Below are 24,610 nucleotides of genomic sequence, written 5' to 3'. Positions count from 1 at the left end.
TCTTGTGTTTGCATGTGTGGTTGCTGCTAGAGATTTGTGCACGACCTTCACTTTGTCATAAATCCTCTGCATAGTTCTTAGATATTGGTGTGAATTGTTTGTGAATGTATGGATGTCACACTCTGGGGGGTTATGGGGGCAAACTTGATTGATTTATGAACCCCTACCCTTCCCCTTAACCTATTGTTATGCTAATTGACTTGATTTATGAACCCCTAGGAATAATCTGTTGTTCTGAGAACACCTCACCCCTCCCCCTTCTCCACCCTCTATGTTCTGAGAGATCCTCAACGCTCTCCCTTCCCCCTCTCTGACACAAGCACACTTCTGATACCAAATTAATTGATTAATTAATGAAACTGATCAGTTAACTACTCCCTGCCTCCTCGAAAATCCCACAGCCCTCCCAACCTAGAAAACAATTATTGGGAAAATTGCTCAGTCTGTGCAGAGCAGTTGGTGTGTAAGTTAGAAGTATTACCCTGTCCAGCAACTGCATGTCTTAATTACTTAATTACACAGCTGCAGATTGGAGGTAATGTTTTGTTAGAAAATTTTCGGTGTGCACTCACCTCGATAGGCAAGGATCGACTGAGCTAGTGCGCAATGCCACCACCAGAGGACGACCCCCCCACCCCAGAAAAAAAATCGTGAGAAAAATCGCTGTAATAGTTGACTCTAGGATCCCATGACAGGAAACTCAACCACATTGCAGAGGGTACAATAATATATAGTTTATTTATAATATTCAATTTGCATGGGGTGGGTATCTCCTTCATTTGGCAGGGAAAGCTCATCATTCACCACTGTTTTGGGAGATGTAGTTCTTGTAAAACATATCGAAAAGAAGTAGCTAAATGGGGAAATGTTCAGTCTGTGCTGAGCTGTTGGACTGAAAGGTGCAAGTATTATCTTGTCCAAGAACCATATGTGCTAATTACGTAATTACACAGCTATCATGGCTGCAAATGCTTTGGCAATGGAATCATATGGCACACACCAATGAAATTTTGATCTTGGACTAGGCTACATATTTTTCATGAACCTTCACTTTTGGCTAACATCAATGAGCCAATCCTGGGCATGGATTCCCTTGGACGCTACTAGCTGACATCACAAACATCTGGCTGATGGATGCAACCACAAGTTTGAAGATAGCGAGACAGTGATGGAAGGGGACTTTCTTCAGTGTAAAACCTGGTAAGTGCCCCAGACTATACCCCAACACCCTTGACAAATTTCCAGAGATCTCTTGCCCACCTGGTGTTCCTAGGGACCTGAAATATTCAACAGTCCAAGACACCATAACTACATCCAGTCCTCCCACTTCATGCCATCCACATCGACTCACACCCAGCAGAATCACTGTGGCAAAGGCTGAGTTTAATGCCATGCTGTTACAAGCCATCATCCAATCATCAAAGACCCCATGGTCCTCTACCTTGCACTTAGTCCCCAAAAAAGACAATTTGTGGTGGCCATGTGGACACTGTTGTCCCTTGAATTCATTAACAGTGCCAGACTGATATCCTGTACCACCCTTTCAAGTTTTAAGGCTTTGTTTGGTTCAGTAATTTTCAGTAAAATTGACTGTGTGAGTATGTTCATGCAAATTCCAGTGCACAGGAAGTTTTCCTGCAATCGTTTGGATTACTACCAAGACCTGGTAGCATTTCTTGGATGGCATATTTTTGCGAGGTTTATCATGTTGTTTCACCTATCTTTGGTCTTCTTGAAGTTGTCCAAGCTCCACCAACACCACCTACAACCATCTTTCAACACCTGAGTTAACCCCCTGAAGTGCATATTTGGTGCCACAGAAATAGAGTTTTTAGGATACTTAATCACACTGAGCGGATCCCCAACACTTCCTGAAAAGGTACAGGTGACCTTAAACATGCTGCACTCCCATACACATAAAGAGTTACACTGCTACCTTGGCATGCTGAGCTTTTATCAGCCCCATGTCCCTAACACTGCTGCTCTGCAGGAGCCACTGACAGCAGCTCTGTGTGGCCCTGCTGTACAGGGAAGGACTCCTGTTCACTGGACAGTCCCAATGGGGAAAAGCTTCGCTGAAACCAAATGAAACCTCATACAAGTGATGCTGCCTGTGCATCCAGTGAACAACACTGAAATGTCCATGGTTGTTGATGCTAGACATCTTGCCATAGGCACAGTGCTTCAGTAGCACATCGGCGGTAGCTGGTAGTCACTCGGTTTCTTCTCATGGAAGTTATCGACATTCCATCGTGCTTAGAGTGCCTAAGACCATAAGTTTTTTTGTGGTGTATGAGGTGGTAAAATACTTCTGCACATTGGTAGAAGCTTGCTGCTTCAGTATTTAACCGAGCACAAGTCCATCAGCTGCACCTGGCCACGGTTCGTGCGGCTTCCCCCATCAGAGGTTCGAGTCTTCCCATGGGCATGGGTGTGTGTGTGTTGCCCTTAGTGTAAGTTAGTTTAAGTTAGATTAAGTAGTGTGCAAGGCTAGGGAGTGATGATCTCAGCAGTTTGGTATCGCAGGAACTTACTGCCACTGCACGAGCCCATTACTCACACGTTTTGTATTAACAATGTTCACCATGCCAATCCTGGCAGTTGGAATACATTTCATATCTCTCCACAGATATTTGCCATGTTTCCAGCACAGACAATTATTGCTGACTGTTTGTCCCACGCTTGCACCATTGTCTCCACTCCTGCGAACTTTGAGGATGTTGCCCAAGAACAGGAGAGTGACAATCAATTGGACACTGTCTGTCATGATACCTACAACTGCCTAGACTTGAACTAGGGCCCATTCTTGTCTCCACCTGCAGTATTTTGTGTGACAGATCAATGGGCACACACAACCTGTTTCTCCTGGAGAAATTCTGGTGCAGTGCTTTCGACCACATCCATGAACACCCTGTGGTTGAAACTATCATGTCGCTAATCACAATGTGTTTTGTCTGGCCAAGACTCCAAATAGACTACTATCAATGGGCATTGATCTGCACTGCATAATAACACGCCAAAGTCAGGAGGCACCCCTGTGCACCTGTCAGTGCCTTTCCCGATGCCACATGCCACACTGTGCATGTCCACATGGACACCCTTGGCCACAGACAAAGTTTTGAGAAAAATAGATGTTTGTGAAAATCAGATTTGTAGGGAAACCACCAGTCTCATAAGTCTAAACTGTTTTTTAACCATGCCTCAACATCCTACAGTTGCTATGAAAAAATAATGTACCCACAAGACTCCAAAAAGACTACTATCAATGGGCATTGATCTGCACTGCATAATAACACGCCAAAGTCAGGAGGCACCCCTGTGCACCTGTCAGTGCCTTTCCCGATGCCACATGCCACACTGTGCATGTCCACATGGACACCCTTGGCCACAGACAAAGTTTTGAGAAAAATAGATGTTTGTGAAAATCAGATTTGTAGGGAAACCACCAGTCTCATAAGTCTAAACTGTTTTTTAACCATGCCTCAACATCCTACAGTTGCTATGAAAAAATAATGTACCCACATTTTTATCAAATATTAATTAATATTTAAAATTATATTTATTATCACTGTTAATTCACAAAATTTCCATTTATAAGCTACTGACAATCATGCCATTTGACTGTTGTAAAGTTTATAATTAGTATAAAATTAGAATCAGAACATTTGCCTTGAGAAATGTTTCTAAATTATTAATAATGATCAGATTTCAAATAAATCACACACACACAGTTCTGACCTATTCCAGCACTTCATTATCCTTGTTATCATCATTTTCATTAAGCTCATTTGGTGGCTTGAGGTTCAGATAAAACTGCCTGTACACATCTGATCATTAAGTATTACTACTATGTACAAGATACAGACAACAAATTATGTTGTCAACCCTAAACGACAGTTGAGCAATGCAGATTAGAAAAATTACACTATGTCCTTTGGGCATTATGGAAATGAACATCCGTGAAATCAGTGAAACAGTTTTTCATGAATGTTCATGCAGTGAAGCACCAAAGAAACTGGTATACATGTGCACAGTCAAATACAGAGATATGTAAACAGGCAGAATACAGCACTGGGATTGGCAATGCCTATATAAGACAACAACTTTCTGGCACAGTTGATAGATCAGTTACTGCTGCTTCAATGGCAGGTTATCAAGATTTAAGTGAGTTTGAATATGGTGTTATAATCAGCACAAAAGTGATGGCACACAGCATCTCTGAGGTAGTGATGAAATGGCGATTTTCCCATATGACCATTTCATGAGTGTACCGTGAATACCATCAAATCTCCAACATCATTGCGGCCGAAAAAATATCCTGCAAGAATGGCACCAATGACGAATGAAGAGAATCATTCAGCAACACAGAAGTGCAATCTTTCCACAAATTGCTGCAGATTTCAATGCTGGGCCATCAACAAGTGTCAGCGTGCAAACCATTCAATGAAACGTCATTGATATGGGCTTTCAGAGCCTAGGCCCACTCATCTACCGTTGATGACTGAAAAACACAAAGCTTTATGCCTCCCCTGGGCCTGCCAACACTGACACTGGACCGTTGATGACTGAAAACATGTTGCCTTGTGGGATGAGTCTCATTTCAAATTGTATCTAGCGACTGGACATGTACGGGTATGGAGCAAACCCCATGAATCCATGGACCCTGCATGTCAGCAGGGAACAGTTCAATCTGGTGGAGGCTCTGTAATGGTGTGGGGCATGTGTAGTTGGAGTGATATGGGAATCCTAATACATCTAGATATGATTCTGACAGGTGACACATATGTTAGCATCCTGTCTGATCACCTGCATCCTTTCATGCTCCAAATGGTTCAAATGGCTCTGAGCACTATGGGACTTAACTTCTGAGGTCATCAGTCCCCTAGAATGTAGAACTACTTAAACCTAAATAACGTAAGGACATCACACACATCCATGCCCGAGGCAGGATTCGAACCTGCGACATTACCGGTCGCGTGGTTCCAGACTGTAGCGCCAAGAACTGCTCGTCCACTCTGGTTGGCCGCATCCTTTCATATCTATTGTGCATTCCAACGGCTTGGGCAATTTCAGTAGGACAATGTGACACCCCACATGTCCAGAATTGCTACAGAGTGGCTCAAGGAATACTCTTCTGAGCTTAGACACTGCTGCTGGCCAACAAACTCCCCAGACATGAAATTTATTGAGCATATCTGGGATGCTTTGCAACATGCTGTTCAGAAGATAATCTCCACCCCCTCACACTTTTACAGATTTCTGAACAGCCCTGCAGGATACATGGTGTCAGTCGCTCCAGCACTACTTCAGACATTAGTGGAGTCCACACCATGTCATGTCGTGGCACTTCTGCTTGCTTGTAGGGGCCCTACATATTATTAGGCAGGTGTACCAGTTTATTTGGTTCTTCAGTGTATATACAGAGTGGGGCTAGAAGTAGAGATAGGTAGGGAGATAAAACTGGTTAACCATAATATCAACAGATGTCAGGAGAATGTACATATGCTACAATCTCAGAATCAATGATCGTGGGCTTTAGGCCCTTATGGTAGTCAGTGCCTCATTTCTCTTCGTTTTTCTTGTGTTCACAGCACCAAATTTGCACCTGATTGTCAGAATTGCAACTAATTTCTTTCCAGCATAAATTGTTTCCACATTAACACATTAGAGTATCTACCAAGTTTCAATTCCATATGATAATTACAGCCCACACTGGACCTCTGGAAGTAGCTGTATTTTGACTGTAAGCACCCAGTACATGAACTACATCAAAAAAATTTAGGATTTAAATTGCTCAATAGTGTTTGATGGATACCGTGAGGAGGGAGCTAAGAAAAGCAGAAAATCTACTGAAGGTACATGAAGAGCTTACACTATGTCATCTGTTTCTGTTTATTTGATGAGAGGCTGCCATCTACTCTGCCAAAAGAATGTTTCTTACCAAACAAACTTAAAAATAAATATCTCAATGTTGGCAGAAAAATTATGTGGGGAAGGGAAATAGCTGAAGCAGGCCATTGAGGATGCAGCATCCATATAAAAGTCGAAACTGGCAAGCAATGTTTCCATTGCTGGGGAAGACACTCATTTGTTGACCCTGTTGACTGGCCACATAGCTGATAATGCAAGCAGGAAGAACCAATCACCAATAACTTCCTTATGAGACCTGTAAAAGGCAGCCAAGACACATTCATTTACACCTCCAAACACTTTTAAGTTCTCTAAAGAAGCCAAAAGATGTGTTATTTACTCACAACTCACAATTGTACAGGAGGAAAAGCAGCAAGGCATATTCCAGTTGAGTAGGGGGAGGTAAAAGGGGGGGGGGGGACATGGGACATGTTCACTTGGTCTATTACAGGAAGCAAGGGGGCAGTTTTTAAAATTGAACTTGTCTTGAATGTCCCATTTGTATGGCTACTGATAATTCTAATGTATTATTTCAGAGCAGAAGACTAAATTACCAGACTGAAATACACATAGAAATTACCAGACTGAAATATACATTGTATAACATGTAACATATAACTTACCAATGATATCTAGACCTCTTCTCTCTACTTCCTCCACACATCGCCGGATGATTATGGGAACTGATGAACTTGCTTGTGTGGCAATTGTCACGCTTGTAGCTACACCGCCAGGCACACCACCTGTTAGATTTTCTCGATTAACAACTGTCTCCAGATCTGCTCCAAACAGAGCTCCTGAAGTTGCTCCAGACAGAACTTTGCCTCCAGGACGGCCGAGTAAGTGCAGGCCAACAGGGCCACGCCGTTTAAAAGTCTGGTGAGGATCAGTATGCCTCAAGCGTAAGTACAGTGTACCACGAGGTTCTATTTTTAAGGCAAGCTGGTGGATTGGAGATTCTCGTAGGAGTGTTGCCAAGTGAACAGAGCCCTGAAACAAATGAAATTTTTCTGGGTAACATTCACTTATTTCTCTTACTATTTTTGTTCCATTTAATCTTATCAGGTTCACAGTCATCAATTTGATCACAAATTATTATTATTATTATTATTATTATTGCTTACTGTGAAAAACAGAAACATAAGTGGAACTGCCTTAAGAGATTAGTGACATATTTGTGTAAAGATAATGAGAGTTAAATATTCCTTCTTCACACCCCATCAGCCCAAAAACTTTTGAGGCAGAATTAATAAAAAATAAAGAAATGTTAAGATGGTAGTTTTAATGCTTCAGGTGTTCTACATAGTCTCCCCACAGTTGAGTACAAAGCACAGAACATTCATATGACCAAGTGCAACTGCCTGAAAAGTCATTCTTTTGGATGTTTCTCAAGTCTCATATCACACTGACTTGAATGTTTGTTATGTCATCAAAGTATTGACCCTTCATGTGAATTTCTGCATTTTGATATTTTGTGGTAGCTTCAGATTGATAACACCAAGCCTCATCACCTGTGATTATTTTTTCTAGAAAATAATTGTTTGCATTTTGCATTTCAGCCATGTTGTGGCTGGCACCCATGCATTACTGTTTTTTGTTTTGGAGTCAATGTGTGTGGATTAACTTTGCACATACTCCAAAACATTCTGGAGAATGATTTAGAGATGTTATTCCATTGCAATTTGTGGCACAACAGCATTGACTCACTGTGGTCACACATCAACTACTTAACACAGCCTACTCACAGCTGACTGATCAATAGTACATATTTCATGAAACTGAGAATGTTGGGCACCAATTGTCAAATGTGTGATATATCTAACACACCATGTTTGGAGCTATGTTATCCCATTATCAAGAGCTTAAAGAATTTGTGCCATTAGGCAGCATCAAATGTAAAAATCCAGCAGCAAATATGCATTGTCAAGAATAAAACTCTTCGATGAACATCTCACATTGGCACATCACACTCTCAAAAGGGCCAGTTGTGCCTAATGACATAGACTCTTCAGGCACTTGATAAGGGGATAATGTAGTACTATAACATGTTGTGGTAAATATATCACACATTTGACAACTGGTGAGTGATATTCTCAGGACTGATTCATGAGACAGTTTTATCATTGCCTCACAGAAGGTAACCTGTTGTTCACAGTTGATTGTTGAAGCTGCCATCATAATTATGATGCTGACATTGCTTACAAACCAGGAAGAAAATCAGCCTCAGATTTTTTTTGGATGGATGGTGCATATTTTAAAATTTATGGAAATTGGTGCAACCATAAATAATAACGGAAAGCAGTCACAACTTGAGGATGTGTAGAACAGCTCACCATCAATAAGTGATTTAGATTTCAGAGAGGTAATGTACAGAACTATCACTTTTGTGATCAGAAAGCCAATTCTTAACCAAACTCAATAAATGAAGAGTTATTTAACAAAGTTCAATGTGAAAGCATCCACTAATATACCTTGTCAATTTCAAAGGCCACAGTACCAACAAGTAGTGAGTTCAAATGACCAAGAACGACTGGTCTCTGGGAAATGTGTCTGTCACACAGTGAAATTTTGACATGTACCAGGCATTCAAATGCGGAGCTAGAGTAGAGAAAAGGCCACATTCTGTGGTGAGGAGCAACATCTGGTGACCACCTTTTATTCATGGCCATGATGGACCATACATGTACATCTAAAGTGTTACCTGAACCTGTCATGCAATGAAGGTTATGTACATGTTACAAGCTTACACAATGCTAATTATCCAGCCTGCAATGTTGAGTGGGTTAATAGAAAAACAACAAGGTTGATAATGCCATTAAATGCAGCATGTGAATTAGACTCCATAACAATGATCACTACAGCATGGTAGTTTTAGAATTCATTGTACTGCCCCTCCTTCAGGCAATTTCATGTGTCATGTTTCAGCAGGACAATGGCAAGCCATATATGACATTCTTCAAATAATGAAAGTTAATATCACTGCCCTTACCAATGCAAACACCTGTAATGCCACCCGTAGGACATGGCTGAGATATTGGTGATCAGCAGTATGTTTGTGACAGGCCTCTAACAACTGTAGACGTTATTTCAAACGCATATTATTTAAAACACATGCCACAAGACTCCCAAGGCTTGTATGGTTTTTTTTGCAAAGTACTGGGTTCTCAGAATTGGAGGTCATGAATACTTCTGTAATCTTACTCATTTGTGTATTGTAACATAGCACAACAAAGATAGAGCATTCACTTCAGTCATAAGTATTCTTTCAGGTTTCTAAATTTTTACAAACATTGTAGTATGTTATATACTCATCATGTAATACTGTATATTATAAACAATCGGACGGGTTACTTTTTGCAAAAGAATAGAAATATACACAAAATGTTTGCATGCCATAGGAATTGTAGGTGGAAGTGAAACTCCTCCCACCCTCTCTCTCCCCATCTCCCTCCCTCCCCGTTCCCCCCTCTGTCCCTATCACACTATCACACACACACACACACACACACACACACACACACACACACACACACACACACACGCACACACAAAATTTTTTGGATTTGCATACACTGATAATTTATTACACACTTTAGTTAAGGGACATTTGCTCTGCTTGTGATTACTGATTTTGGAAATTAAAATACAATACATTAACATGCATTTCATTGTCAATTAAATGGAAGAGATAATAATATTCTGGGGCACTTATACATTTAGGCATAAGGTGCTCATTGCCTAAAAGTACACTAAGTATAATGAGCCTTTTTTTATTTATTTATTTGCAGCATGCTCCAGTACAATATTTGTAATACTACATGTATGTCTTGTGTGTATGCATTTGTGTGTGTGCAGTGTAATGTAATGTTCGTGTAATACAATGATGATGACGAGAGAAGGGAGAGTGTGAAACCTTGTGAACAGCATCAAGGGAACCGTCAAGCTTGACTGCCCCATCCAAAAGACATATCACCATCAACATGCCATCACTTCATAAGACACTGCATAGAGGTTTGGTATTTAAAGCAGGATATTGGCGCAAGGCCTGTTGATCAGGAACTTTATGCCACCATGTCTCTTCCCCTTGCCAGAAAAATACTGGCAGTGAAAATTTTTACTACCTGGATTCGAACCAGCTTACCCCTGGCTGAGTGCCACCACAGAAATATGTGTTAGTGACCTTGGACACAGAGATGGGCTCAAAATTAGTACTGTTTATTTTGAAACTTCATGTGAGCAACTAGGCATGCTGACAACAGCTTCACACTAATTTACTCTCATGTTAAATTTGTTATTAACAACCATTTAGATTTTCAAACAACAAAAAACAGAAAGATCAAAATGTGTCAAGAGAAACAACTGATAGTGGGTTAAATGTAATAAAGGAACCATCACACACAGCACCACAAAAAGACTGTGAAATACATCAAAGTGTGGCTTTGATAGGTCGTATTGACCGTGATTAACACATCTTTGGACTCTGATGGCTCTGCCAAGCCTCCATGTTAGTTTTTAGTTCTGTTCTGTATCCCAAGCTGTGTACACGTGTATGACTTACTGCAAAATATATCTCTATGTGGAATTTAATGGGGATAGTTATTGCATTCAACCGATAATCGTATCCCGTTCCCATACTGGTGACCCCGAAGTTTCTACGTCTTCTGCGACTTCCGTGCTGGGTGTTGTATATCAACAGGTTATGTGCATGACGCCAGGCTACCTCACCCAATGCTTTGTTCGAAGATTTGGAAGCACAACAATGATCGCTGGATGTCTTCATTCCTTCGCCAATGACTAATGCTACATTAATTTACAGTGATTTGTGATCTCCAGCCACGTTAACTTCAAACTTTGTCACTCTACAATGGTCGAGTGCTATGCCACCAACACAAACAATGGATTCGGTTTTCGTGTTGCTGGACTGTGCTCGCCATCATGTAAAGTGTGAAGAGAATAATATTCAGAACTGTATACCTACTGATCGATCATATAATGCTCAAAGTGATCTACATTTGCACACATACTTTTTGACTCTCAACAGACCGCAACAACAGCTACTGTCGTACCATGTGCAGCACTACCATTATTGCAAAATGCACCCGGCCACTATCAACTATGACCAGTTACGGTTTTGCCTCATTGGCAAACTAATCAAGAACATTTCAGTGCACACAATTCTCCATGCTCACTTAAGAAAAACCGCCGCTTGCCTCTCTGTCTCACAGCACCAGCTGTGTCTCCCGCACTGACCTTCTGCGTTATGTCCAGGGTGGGTCAATTCAATTCAGTACCTGTAATCTCCGGCCCAGTTTACAGGACCCCCGCACGTATTGGACAACCACTCATTTCCACGGTACCAACCGTGCTAACCGCGTTGTGTTTTCGTGACACGTCAAGGTCAATGCAACCCACCGTTGCTACAGATGTGCTTGCCAGTAACACACCTCCACATATCTGCTGTATGGCCTCTCCTACCATGGACCAGCTGGATTTCCAAGGGACACCGAAACCGCCTTCATCCCCTCCCCCTGATCATCTGCCGAAGCTGCCTCCTTTATATGAGTACAACCATGTATCATGGTTAGCACTTGTTGAGCATCTTTTTGAGTTGCATAATGTGTCTGATGACAACTCTAAATTCCTGTGTCTCGTCACGCACATCCATGATCACTCAGACTTAATTTGTGATCTACTCCTCTCACCACCGTCTCCACCGAAGTAGGAGTTCATGAAGAAAACGATCACGGACCGACTCGCCTTCTCAACACAAGAATTAATTATCAATATCTTGTACGAGAAACACATGGGGAGGGGGGGGGGGGGGGGGGCAAACTCCATCACAACTCTGGCACCATGAGTGAGCATACAATGCAGGATGTCACTCTGTGGGCGGGATGGTCCGCCAAATTGCCTACCGACCTACAGATTCACCTGCTACTGCACTCCTTCAAGTCAATTGGCTCTCATCTCCACATTGCAAACCAGCTGTATGCATTGCTACGACAACACCAACCAGCTCACCACTCACCACTGGTCAGCACAACTCCTCCTGTTTATCGGCCGTCTGCTGGCAGAGGCAGAGCTCACTCCTCATCCACACTTTCTACACCACCTGGCAGTATCTGCTCGCTCTCTCCACCGTCCGAACATTCCAGGATCACCCATGCACCATATGTGCCGGTATAAACGCCAGAACAAATTGATGAGGACAAGCCTCCTCCCCTGCCGCAGTCACCAGGAGCACCACATCCGGCTCATCCATACTGTTGGTACCACTTGGTTTTCAGCGATAATGCTAAGAAGTGCTGGTTACCTTGCCAGCACCCAAGCTGACCACAGGACTTTAAAGACACTGAGTAAGAGTGATTTCAGGTGTGCCGCAGGGGAGTGTCGTAGGACCGTTGCTATTCACAATATATATAAATGACCTTGTGGATAACATTGGAAGTTCACTGAGGCTTTTTGTGGATGATGCTGTAGTATATCGAGAGGTTGTAACAATGGAAAATTGACTGAAACGCAGGAGGATCTGCAACGAATTGACGCATGGTGCAGGGAATGGCAATTGAATCTGAATGTAGACAAGTGTAATGTGCTGCGAATACATAGAAAGAAAGATCCTTTATCATTTAGCTACAATGTAGCAGGTCAGCAACTGGAAGCAGTTAACTCCATAAATTATCTGGGAGTAGGCATTAGGAGTGATTTAAAATGGAATGTCCATATAAAATTAATCGTCAGTAAAGCAGGTGCCAGACTGAGATTCATTGGAAGAATCCTAAGGAAATGCAGTCCAAAAACAAAGGAAGTAGGTTATAGTACACTTGTTTGCCCACTGCTTGAATACTGCTCAGCAATGTGGGATCCGCACCAGATAGGGTTGATAGAAGAGATAGAGAAGATCCAACGGAGAGCAGTGCGCTTCGATACAGGATCATTTAGTAATCGTGAAAGCTTTATGGACATGGCAGATAAACTCCAGCAGAGACGCTCAGTAGCTCAGTACAGGCTTTTGTTGAAGTTTCGAGAACATACCTTCACCGAGGAGTCAAGCAGTATATCGCTCCCTCCTAGAGACCATGAGGATAAGATCAGAGAGATTAGAACCCACACAGAGGCATAACGACAATCTTTTTTCCACGAACAATATGAGACTGGAACAGAAGGGAGAACCAATAGGGGTACTCAAAGTACCCTCTGCCACACACCGCCAGGTGGCTTGCAGAGTATGGATGTAGATGTAGATGTAGAGTCCTGGAGGGAACCTCACAGGCATCCCCATACATTGCACTCTCTCTCCACTTGTCCACCCAGCCGAGCGGTCATTTATACGCGAATGACATTTCGTCACGGTTTGTTTTCCTAGTCAACACTGGTGCTGACACTGGCATGTCTATCATACCTACTTTGATGCTGTGGAGAATGAAAATCCTTTGGCTCATCCCATGGTACTGTTTTCTCCAACCCATGATTTGTCGTCGCCATTCGCAGGTTTTCCAGGCACGTCACCATCCACCCCACGTGTAGGTTTCATCGCCACTTCACCATCTGCGGAGACTCGCACTCCCACATCCAACCTGTGCTGCAACATGCCACCACACCGCTTGGATGACATGTTGATCATCACCTTCGATGACCATGTGCTCAGGCTCCTAACAGACACCGCGGCCTTGCCATCCAATGGGCAGTTAAATGTCAGTGTGGTGCATAGCCTGTCCCTCCCTGTGAGTGCGACCCGTCAGAAATCGGCGCGTTCATCTCATGGGGCAGGCCGTTCCACATGCCTGCTCTCGGGCCAGTTTACGCATCGTCCGCCTCCGCTGGTTGACTGACTACAAGGTGAACCTGCCATCAGTTACTCCGCCTCTGCACTCTGCCTTGACTGAGATGGAAATCCAGGTTGTGCATTCAACCAATAATCGTATCCCATTCCCATAAAAGCATACAACCAACAATTTGAAAAGTTCAACAAGTAGCAAGGACACCAACGTGGACTTGGAAGAGAGCACAAGCAGCTCCCCACTATTTAGCAAAAGATTTTTTATTCCACAGCCAACAAAAGAGAAGAAGGGCAAGATAAATAATAATGAATACAGCATCGTCTCATATCAAGCTACAACTACAACATATATTCAACAAAACAGGACTCATAAACAGAACAAAAACATTAAAATCTTGTACCAAAATACTTAGTACTTAAGCAACAAAAACCTTGAAGTGAAAGTGAGCCTGAGTGAAACACAACCAGATATATAATGCATCAGTATGCATGCACTAAATGAAGCAGAATTTAGCAACCTAATAATAAGAGACTATGATTTAATTAATTATTTCTGTAGATCAAAACAAAGGTGAAGGTGTTGGTATATACAAGAAGAAAATTGGAAGTCTGCAAGAAACTAAATACTGTAAATATGTAAACCTTCCAGCTTGCATTGAAAAAGATTTTGAAATTACTGGTGTAATAAGTGAAGAGCTCACAAATATCTGTGTATACATGTCTCCAAGTTGTAAAATTACAACATTTCCAGAAAAAAAAATATTAATGAAGATTAAAATGGAAGATGTTGTAATATGTGGAGACTGTAACATAGATATAGGTAAAGAATCAAAACCAAAACAAAAACTGAAAGAGACATTATTACAGTGTGACATGAAAACGATAATAGATGTACCTACAAGAGTAATGGATCATAGTCAAACCATCATTGGCAACATAACCACAAATACTGAAAATAGTAAATGTGAAGCGAAAGTTCTACAGACACCAATCTCTGACCATCATGGGTTAATAATTTACATCCATATAAATAGGAGCTCAAAAACAGACGAAATGCAAGATAAGAAAGAAGTCAAGATTATCAATGTACAAAACATAAACATTTTCAAAACAACACTGAGGAAAAAAGAATGGAGCAAATCAATGCAAGCACAAGGTACAAATGAGAAGTATGATGCATTTCTTAACACACTAACGCATCACTTTCACGGTCTTCCATGAAGCAGCCTATCAGAAAAAGCAGGATCACAGTAAGAAATGGATTACAAAAGAAATAACTGAATTCAGAACTAGAGTGACAGAACTCAGACAAGCATGGAATATGCAGAAATATAAACAATATCAGAAGAAGTATAGGCAATTAATAAGAGAAGCAAAATCCATTTCAGTAAACAGAGCCATAGCAAATTCAAATCAAAAAAGTAAAACAACATGGGATATAATCAACAGTGAAAGAGATAGCCAAAAAAGTGTAAAAAATAGAAATTTTATTAAGTCGACGAGAATGGATGACAACATAGTTACAGATGGAAAAAAATTGCTAAAATACTAAACAGCAACTTTATAGATGCCGTACAAAATTTAAAAGGGGAGACAAATCATCAATGGTCAAACCAGGCTAAAAACTTGGCCAACCATCCCACTCAGTGTTCCTGGAACCAGTCACAAAAACAGAACTCATAAAAATAATCCAGAAACTAAAACCCAAAAAGTCTGCTGGAGATGATGAACTATCAAATTATTTAATAAAACATGTGAATGAAAAAATAAGCAAATCTCTTTTGGATATTGCAAATTACTGATTTAGAGGAGTATTCCCAGAAAAATTAAAAGAAAGCAAAGTAGTACCAATATTTAAGAAAGGAGACAAAAAAGGTTCTCAAAAATACTAGAGATGCTCATGCATAGCAAATTGACCACATTCCTGGAGAAACACAGTATTATGATTCTAGCACAACATGGTTTCCAAAAAGAGAAATCTACAGAAACTGTCATATCAAGCCTAACAGAATCCATTATAGATGCGTTAGACAAAAGAAACTCTGTATCTGCTATGTTTCTGGATTTGTCTAAAGTGTTTGACACAATCACCCATACTACACTTATTGAAAAAAAATTGAAAGCTATGGTATTTGTAGACATGCAGCTAAAGGGTAAAATCATACATCAGCAACAGAAAGCAGTATGTAGAAACAGAAACTGGATGCAGATCTGAAATCAGAAATATTAAGTATGGAGTGCCTCAATGTTCTGTACTTGGTCCACTTCTGTTCAACCTATTTGTATACAATATTGATGTCAGTGAGAAATATAAAAAAATATTATATGCAGATGACATGACACTAATGAACATAGAAAAAAAAATGAAAGCACTGGAAAGAAGTGTGTTTATGTTGATAAATAACACAGCACAGTGGCTTATACAAAAGACTTAATTTGAAATATAAAAAAGACAATATGCCTTATGTTCACAAATAGAGAAAACGAAGAACACATAGATATATTCATAGCTGAAACAAGACTGGAAGAAGTTACCACTATTAAATTTTTGCGGATTATAGTTGACAATAAACTCCAGTGAAGTGAACATATAGATCATGTTTGCTGTAAATTAAGCACTGCAATATTTGTTATGAAACAGCTTGTACTTCAAGCCAACAAGGAACTTCCATATACAGTGTACCATACTCTATTTGAGCCATGCCTATAATATGGAATTACTGTTTGGGGATTGGGAAAACTCCAGCAGCAACAATACAAAAAGAATATTTACAATGGGGGGACAAAAACTGTTAGGAGCATCTCGCACAAGAAAAAAAGAGACTCATGCAGAACTGTTTTCCATAGTCTAAAAATACTGACATTTCCATATATCTATACTTTTACAAAACAATAATATCATTAATAAAAGGAAATGCAGTACTAGAAAGAAATGCAGATGTTCATACATATGAAACAAAAAATAAAGGCTAGCTGAGAAGTATACAACACTGATGTTGCTGAGAGTTGCTGAAAAAGGTCCTCCCGACTTGGGTGTCACATTTATAAAATGCCTTTCAAAGAGTCTGCAGGACAATGTGAGCAAAAAGACATTTCAAAAACTTGTAAAGGATTATTTAATGGAAAAAGAATTTTATAATATAAAAGAGTATATGTATCAATGAATGAAAATGCTACTATTATGGCTATTGAGGTACTGTAACTAACTGAACATATTATGATATGTAAATAACATGAGAACTGAGAGAAAAATGGAAATATGAGTATAATGTAGTATGTAAATTTTTCAGGAGCTAAAAAATTAGTGAAAAATGTATACAACGTTATTATAAGTATTGCCACTTTGATGTATTAAATTATAATAAATAGGTGAAATATTGTAAGAAAATAGGTTTAAGTTGACTTGTCCTATATTACAAGTACTCACTTTGTACAAAATTAAATCAAATGGGACCAAATCAAAATCAATCAATGAATAGTAAAATAATGGCAATAATACATTGAGACATTGAAAATCATTTGAAATGAAATCTGAATGTACCTAATGACAATATGAATAACAGTAGGGTAGAATATTGAATGTGGAGGATAATTTACCAAGAAACACAAAAATTTTTTTCACAAGTTATCAGCCAAGTGGCGTTGTCTTGTAGTCACAACATTTCAATGGATTGTGTATCCATCATCTTCAGGCGAAGTGTCAGGATGCTGTCTGTCACGCACCTTTGTAGCCACAGTAGTACAGCCTTCATAGTCCAACATTTTGCCTGAAGATGATGGATATGCAATCCATTGAAATGTTGCAACTAGAAGGCGATGCCAGTCAGCTGATAACTCGTCAAGATTTCATAGCTGAAATGCACTGAGAAAGCCTGCAATCACATAAAACGTTTTTTGTTTGATACTTCAGTCAGTTCACTGAGTTTAGAATCACATGAAGAAATATTGGTCACCATATGCAGTTTCCACCATTTTCTACAGTTTTTTTTGTAGTTGTTAGACATAAGATTGTGTTTTCACAGCATTTGTAAATATTTCACATTTACACTTTTAAGTGTTGTATGATATATTAAAGCAGTTTGGAATATATTGTTAATTCTTCAGGAACAGAATTTTATGGTGAATAAAATGCTATATACAGGGTGTTTATAACTAAAATGTCATTATTTCAGGTAGTGTAGACAGAAAACTTTTACTACATGCATAGCAAACTTTATAGGGATTATGTTCAAACTGTGTGCTGCAGGATTTGCATTGTTAGTAGTGTTAGTGTCATGACTTTGCATTAGGTGCTGATGCCAGTACAGTGATGAAGGACTTAAACACAAGCATCAGTGTTGCAGACAGTCAACACAGGTCTAGACAAGGTGAGCAGGGCTTTACACATAAAGCTGTTTTGTCAAAACAACAGTAATAGTACTACTGCTCTTCATGCGAAGTGGCGCAGTGGTTAGCACACTGGACTCGCATTCGGGAGGACGACGGTTCAATCCCGTCTCCGGCCATCCTGATTTAGGTTTTCCGTGATTTCCCTAAATCGTTTCAGGCAAATGCCGGGATGGTTCCTTTGAAAGGGCATGGCCGATTTCCTTCCCAATCCTTCCCTAACCCGAGCTTGCGCTCCGTCTCTAATGACCTTGTTGTCGACGGGATGTTAAACACTAACCACCACCACCACCACTGCTCTTCATGAGTATCAACACATATGGAGAGGTTCTCTCTCTGCGCCAGGGTTGAAGAACATGATATGGAAGTTTGTATTAACTAGTGACTTGGGAATTGCTCCTAGGAGATATCAATGGTCAATTGCACCACAAACTGTTGAAGAAGTTACTGTTGCCGTGATTGGAGGGCTGGACACAATGTGCCATCTTCATGCTGTGCAGGAGCTGTGTCGTAACAGCTAGACAGTCCATAGTTGACTGTTCAAAAAGTGCTGCAAACAATTGCGAAATGTTATGTATAGTGCACTTCCAGGCTGAAATGGATGAAGATGGTGAATACAATGAGCAGTGTTTGAAACCGGAACGCCAAGATGGTATGTCATTAACATATGTTACCCTCTAATATGGATATTAAAATATGTTTCTTTGAATTATTTATTTGTTATTTCTCTTAAAGGTGTCCTTGGAAGTGTTTCCACGAAGTATCATTATCCTACAATCACTGGTTTTTCATGGGTGCTATCTTAAATCGCAAAAGTTTAATTACAAACACCTTGTATTTTTAGAAGTATTTATATAATATGTGGGCAATTAAACCATACTTCATCAGTTGTCCACCAACTTCTACATTAAAAAAATGAAATGAACTGCATTCCTCTAATTTTTGAATAATTTCACCAGCCTTGAAAATGTAAATTTCTATTAGTTTCCAATAGCTTCTACTTGAAAATGTGTTTACCTTGTAAATACTATTACTGTTGTTACTGCTGCTGTTGCTACTAATAACAATGTTGCTTGGCAGAATAATTTTATTGGGTAGACTTAAAATGTTATTAAAGTTCTAACAGGCAAGCTTGGAACAGAGAAAGTTAGCACTAGGCTGGTGTACCAAAACCTACATCAACATGACAAACTGCTAATGCAACAGACCCAGGAACAGGATAACTGAAATTCAAGCAATGCTGTGCCAGTTAACAAGGCACTGTGAGGCAACACTATTTAATTTCACTAACCAAGCGCCACTGCAAAGTCAAATGTAGACAGAAGGAACTGAGCTCGGTGACCCAGAATCACTGAAATTACCACAGTAAGGCATGGACTGTTGCTGGGTCTGATAAACAGGGAAAAATATGTTTATACAACCAGAGACACTATGTCATAGACGCAGAGGCTTTCAGAGCTCAAGAACACATTATGTCATGCTGCAAATCTGTCTGTATCACTAGCACCAAGGAGAATAACAGTCTGTTACATTTCAGTGAAACCACAACATGCTGACCATTGATGGGCCAGCCTAATACCTGCTTGCTAACTTCAACACTGAGAAGAATGCAACCTGATGCATATTGCAGACATGGTCTGCCACTGCTGCCTATTGGTACACTGCAGATGAGAGGACTAGTGAGCAGTCAGCCCCTCTCCACTACTGGGTCATAATGGATGATCTGTGAGTTGCCATCTTCGCACATTCCAGGCAAGGCACCACTGTGCTGCCCCCTGGTCAGTTCATGAGCATCTGTCGCACTCTTGGAATATCCCTGGTAGGTGACAGGGTTCTAATCTTCATATTAACTGGCATCCCAGACCAAAGTTGATAGCCATCATCTGAGCGCATGATGCGCTTTCTTTGAGAACACTGAAATGGTAGTCACACTAGGTCATCACAGTATGTCTTGGTGGACTGTGCCTCCTTCACCCCCCTCTCCCCTACCATTGCCAGCACAGCATACAACCATGCCACTGACCTGCGGCAGTGATATCATGATTCGCTGATGAGACGTCAGCATTCTTTCGCCACACATGCACCTATGCGCAGCTGCCGCATGCACCTCTGCAGACAGTTATAACTGCGCAGTCTCTGCTTGACCATAAAATGTTAGTACAGATAACACTTTATCATTGTGCACTGGAACACTCACCCTGACTCTTCGCTGAACCTCCTAATCACAACTTTACCCCAGTCCTGGGTCGCTACAACTGGAATCAGAATTGGCTGTCACTTCAAGTCTTTGGAAGCAGAAAAGCTATGTCTAAGGCACTATCTAGCAGTACCAGTGTAAAATGTTGTGGCGAGTGAACTTTTTCTTAATTGAAGACCTTTGGAGTGTATTTATCCAGTTGTTTTTAGTTGTTCCAATTTTCAGCATCACCAGTAGCAGCTGTAAAGTGACATTTGTCAAACCACACAAGCCCTTGGATTTTTCACAGTTTAAAGGCAATGTTACAGAAATTTTACACCAGTTTGGGTTCAGATTTGTAACCTTTCTCGGCATGAGCCACCATGTACCAAGGCCATGCCATTTGTATGTAATACTTGTAGATGATTTGGGCATTTCATTGGGTGATGATTTTCCAGGAGGATTACTGTGTAATAATTGTTTATGTGTTGGAAGTACAGTTTATATTTTTATTTTTGTTGTTAAAAATGTCAGTAGTAAATTATGGAAAATACCTGACACGTTCTGCTACCACTGGTAAGACTATTGCTCCTTTGATGGAGCATGTACAGGTTTTGTTTGGGTTAAATTCACAGCATCAGCAGGAAAAGTAGGAGTTACGTAGGCAGATTGAAGTTTTACAAGCTGTAGTTCAACACTTACAATCAGGGTCTGAGGAAGCCAAGACAGTAGGGTGTACACCCTCCCTTTCCTCTTTCGATCATTCAGCAGTTACATTAATAATGAGTTTTTCTGGCAAGTCAGCAGAGAACATAATGGCATTCATTGAATATGTTAGGGCTACCACTACTATGAGTGGTTGGTCAGACATGATTACTCTCCATGTGACTATTTTACACTGAAGCACCAAAGAAACTGGTATAGGCATGTGTATTCAAATACAGAGATATGTAAACAGTCAGAATACGGCACTGTGGTTGGCAACGTCTATATAAGACAAAAACTTTCTGGCGCAGTTGTTCAGCTATTGCTGCTACAATGGGAGGTTATCACGATTTAAGTGAGTTTGAATGTGGTGTTATAGTCAGTGCATGAGCAATGGGACACAGCATCTCAGAGGTAGCAATGAAGTGGGGATTTTCCTGTATGACCATTTCATGAGTGTACCGTAAATATCAGGAAAACACTAAAACATCAAATCTCCAACATCACTGTGGCCTAAAAAAATGGGGCCAATGATGAATGAAGAGAATCATTCAACATGACAGAAGTGCAACCCTTCTACTAATTGCTGCAGTTTTTAGTGCTGGCACATTAACAAATGTGAGCATGCAAACTGTTCAACAAAACATCATCAATATGGGCTTTTGAAGCTGAAGGCCCAATCGAATACCCTTGATGACTGCACAACACAAAGCTATATGCCTTGTCTGGGCCTGCTAACACCAGCATTGGACTGTTGATGACTGGAAACATGTTGCATCCGAATGTGTCTCATTTCAAATTGTATTAAGTGGATGGATGTGCACAGGTACGGAGACAACCTCATGAATCCATGAAACCTGCATGTTAGCAGGAGACAGTTCAAGTTGGTAGAGGCTCTGTAATTGTGTGGGGCGTGTGCAGTTGGAGTGATATGGCACCCCTGATATGTCGAGATATGACTCTGATAGGTGACACATATGTCAACATCCTGTCTGATCACCTGCATTCATTCATGTCCATTGCACATTCCGATGGACTTCGGCAATTCCAGCATGACAATGTGACACCCCACAAGTCCAGAACTGGTACAGATTGACTCCAAGAACACTCTTCTAAGTTTAAACACTACAGCTGGCCCCCAAACTCCCCAGACATGAAGATTATTGAGCATATCTGGAATGCCTTGCAATGTGCTGTTTAGAAGAGATCTCCACCTCACAGGGGCCCTATACATTATTAGGCAGGTGTACCTATTTCTTTTGTTATTCAGTGTACAATTAACAGGCAAAGCAAAGACACTCGTATTGTACCAAAAAGTTGTTAGTAAAACAGAGACATTCCAGAAGTTAGCTGATGGATTATGACAACATTATTGAAAACAGAACAGTACTAACTATTTACAGGAAAAATTGAGGACCTTGGCAAAGGAAATATAAGATGTCGGTAGAAACCTTTCTGGACAGGATCCAGGGGATCAATGCGCAGAAATACTAACTGACACAAAATGTGGATGTAGATAGAGTCTGGCTGTGGGAAGCTGGAAGTAGAGCTTTGGATGTTTTTCTGCATGGTATTTCCACAAAAATGTCACACAGAGTAAGAATGGAAAATTCTGGGGATTTAGCTGAGTGTCTTGGGGTCACGGTGCAACTAGAAGCAGTTGATGTTGGGCCACTGTGTTTTTCTGTGGAGGTGTAATGTTATAGGTGCAGATGTGAAGGTCACATACAGAAGCAGTGTCAGTAACCTGAACGTTTATAAGTGTGGCCAAACTGGACACTTGAGCACAGGATTGTGGGAAGAATAAAAAGGGAAAGCAATTGCAACAGAAGCATTAATTAAACACAAACAGGAGTGCTTCGACCATTGGAAAGCATTCTCAATAGGACATAAAATTGTACAAATAGATGCACAGATGGAATGTTGCTTGTCATGTTGTGTAAAAGGCAAAGAACATCATCAGTCTGGTTCTCATACACAGGAGGAGAATGTATCTTCCACATTACAAATTGTGGGGAATGGGTGATAACTGTGATCACAGTACTCATGACTCCGGAGGGTACCACACCAGAATTTATAATCTGTGCACAAAACACTCATAGTGCAGCAGCTGTATGGGTTGTCAGTACAAACCACACCGAGGTCCAACAGGAGCTGCAGCTGCCCACCCATAGGCATCACATGTGTGGATAGCAACTGGTTGATGCCCCATTAAATACCAGAGCAGAGAGCTATGGTGGACTGTTCTCTTCAGTGTGCTGAGTGGTGTACAGTCTCCAGTTACTGCCAAGTCTACAAGCTGCAGTGTTCTTTCATCATCTCTTACATTTAGGCTCCTTAGGCATTGTAGGTCAGCTCTGGACACTTTGTAGGCATCACTCAGAGGCACAGTGACAGGACTTTAATATCTTAGAGGACTTGCAATAATTTCAAATCTCTAACTGTGCTGGACATTTGACAAGAAGAAGCAACATTTAAGTTGAGTATTTCTTCATATTTAATAAATATCATTTTATTACTAATTGCTGGGAGTCTTTCTGATTGAAGATAACCTACACCATCCTTCTGGATTCCCAACAATTACAGTTTAGAGTAATTGAGTGTGATGTTCTTCAGATACACTAGCGAAATTAAGGACTTCTGGGAGTATATGGAAATGCTATCATATGTAGGTGAAGGGTACTCAGTAGGTCTCGGGCTAGATTTTCTTGACAGACATTATGCCAAAATTGATCTTTTGCAGTATACAGTAGAACTCAGTGGGAATTTTTTTTTTCATTGTGGGATACAACTGCAAGTGAGACAATGTTGCAAGGTACACCCTTCAGGATGGAGTGCCAACTAAACTGCAAATGCATGGTCTAAAGATTGGCTCTCATGATAAAATACCAGCAGGTATGGGGAAGTTAATATGAGTTTCTGTTGCTACCAATTTGCCGTGAGCAGCATTATATGTGGCAGAGCCTCTAAAGGGAAATGAAGAGTTAGATAGAATGCACTGCTTTGTGCATAGAAGTGTAGCATGCATAAGTAATATTAATGGTGAGTTTGTGATTCCTGTAAGGTTGGGTAGCATCAATATGGACACGGTTAGTCTACTGAAGGGCCTAATAATTTTTACATTAAAGATAACAGATAGGGAAGATATTGATGGGTCAGATTATCACCAGAGCCACAAGCAAAATCTTGATGCAGCAGTATTTCAAGAAAAGGTGGGTCACTTGCAAGGCGGCAATTAGCAGGCAATGGAAGTTTAGTTACTATTGTTTGAGGATTTATTTAACACAAAGGGAACTGTACCAACAATGCCAGTTGCCGTATACCTACACATAACAATGCACCGGTTTACAGGAAGCTGCACCACATAGTGAGGCATATTTAACCCATAATGGATAAGTTTATAGATCAGCAGTTAGCAGAAGGTATTATAGAGTACAGTGGTAGCCTATGTGGTGCAGATGTTGTCACCATGCCAAAAAAATTAAAAGATGGTAGCAGGAAGTATTGCAGTTACCACTAACTAAATGCAAAGAATATGACAGATGTATATCCACTTCCCAATAGTATGGAAACATTAGACAACCTAGCGCAGTGCCAGTATTTTTCAATAATGGATGAGACATGTAAACCCTCTCTTCTTTGACACTGGTTTT

The 24,610-nt window shown here is 40.6% G+C and overlaps 1 protein-coding gene across 5 annotated transcripts in view; it reads right to left on the bottom strand.

The window, feature by feature from the left end:
• The window catches only part of LOC126298466 (rho GTPase-activating protein 100F-like), a 737,196-nt gene that overhangs the window by 128,845 nt on the left and 583,741 nt on the right, over positions 1-24,610 (bottom strand). For all 5 annotated transcript variants that reach the window (XM_049989795.1, XM_049989799.1, XM_049989796.1 and 2 more), the window contains one exon: positions 6,534-6,900. In XM_049989795.1, coding sequence (XP_049845752.1) covers positions 6,534-6,900 — 367 coding nt within the window. The remainder of the gene's footprint in view (positions 1-6,533; positions 6,901-24,610) is intronic.

Source organism: Schistocerca gregaria, chromosome X, assembly GCF_023897955.1.
Source record: "Schistocerca gregaria isolate iqSchGreg1 chromosome X, iqSchGreg1.2, whole genome shotgun sequence".
Lineage (NCBI taxonomy): Eukaryota > Metazoa > Arthropoda > Insecta > Orthoptera > Acrididae > Schistocerca > Schistocerca gregaria.
This window is presented reverse-complemented; position numbering and strand designations above follow the sequence as displayed.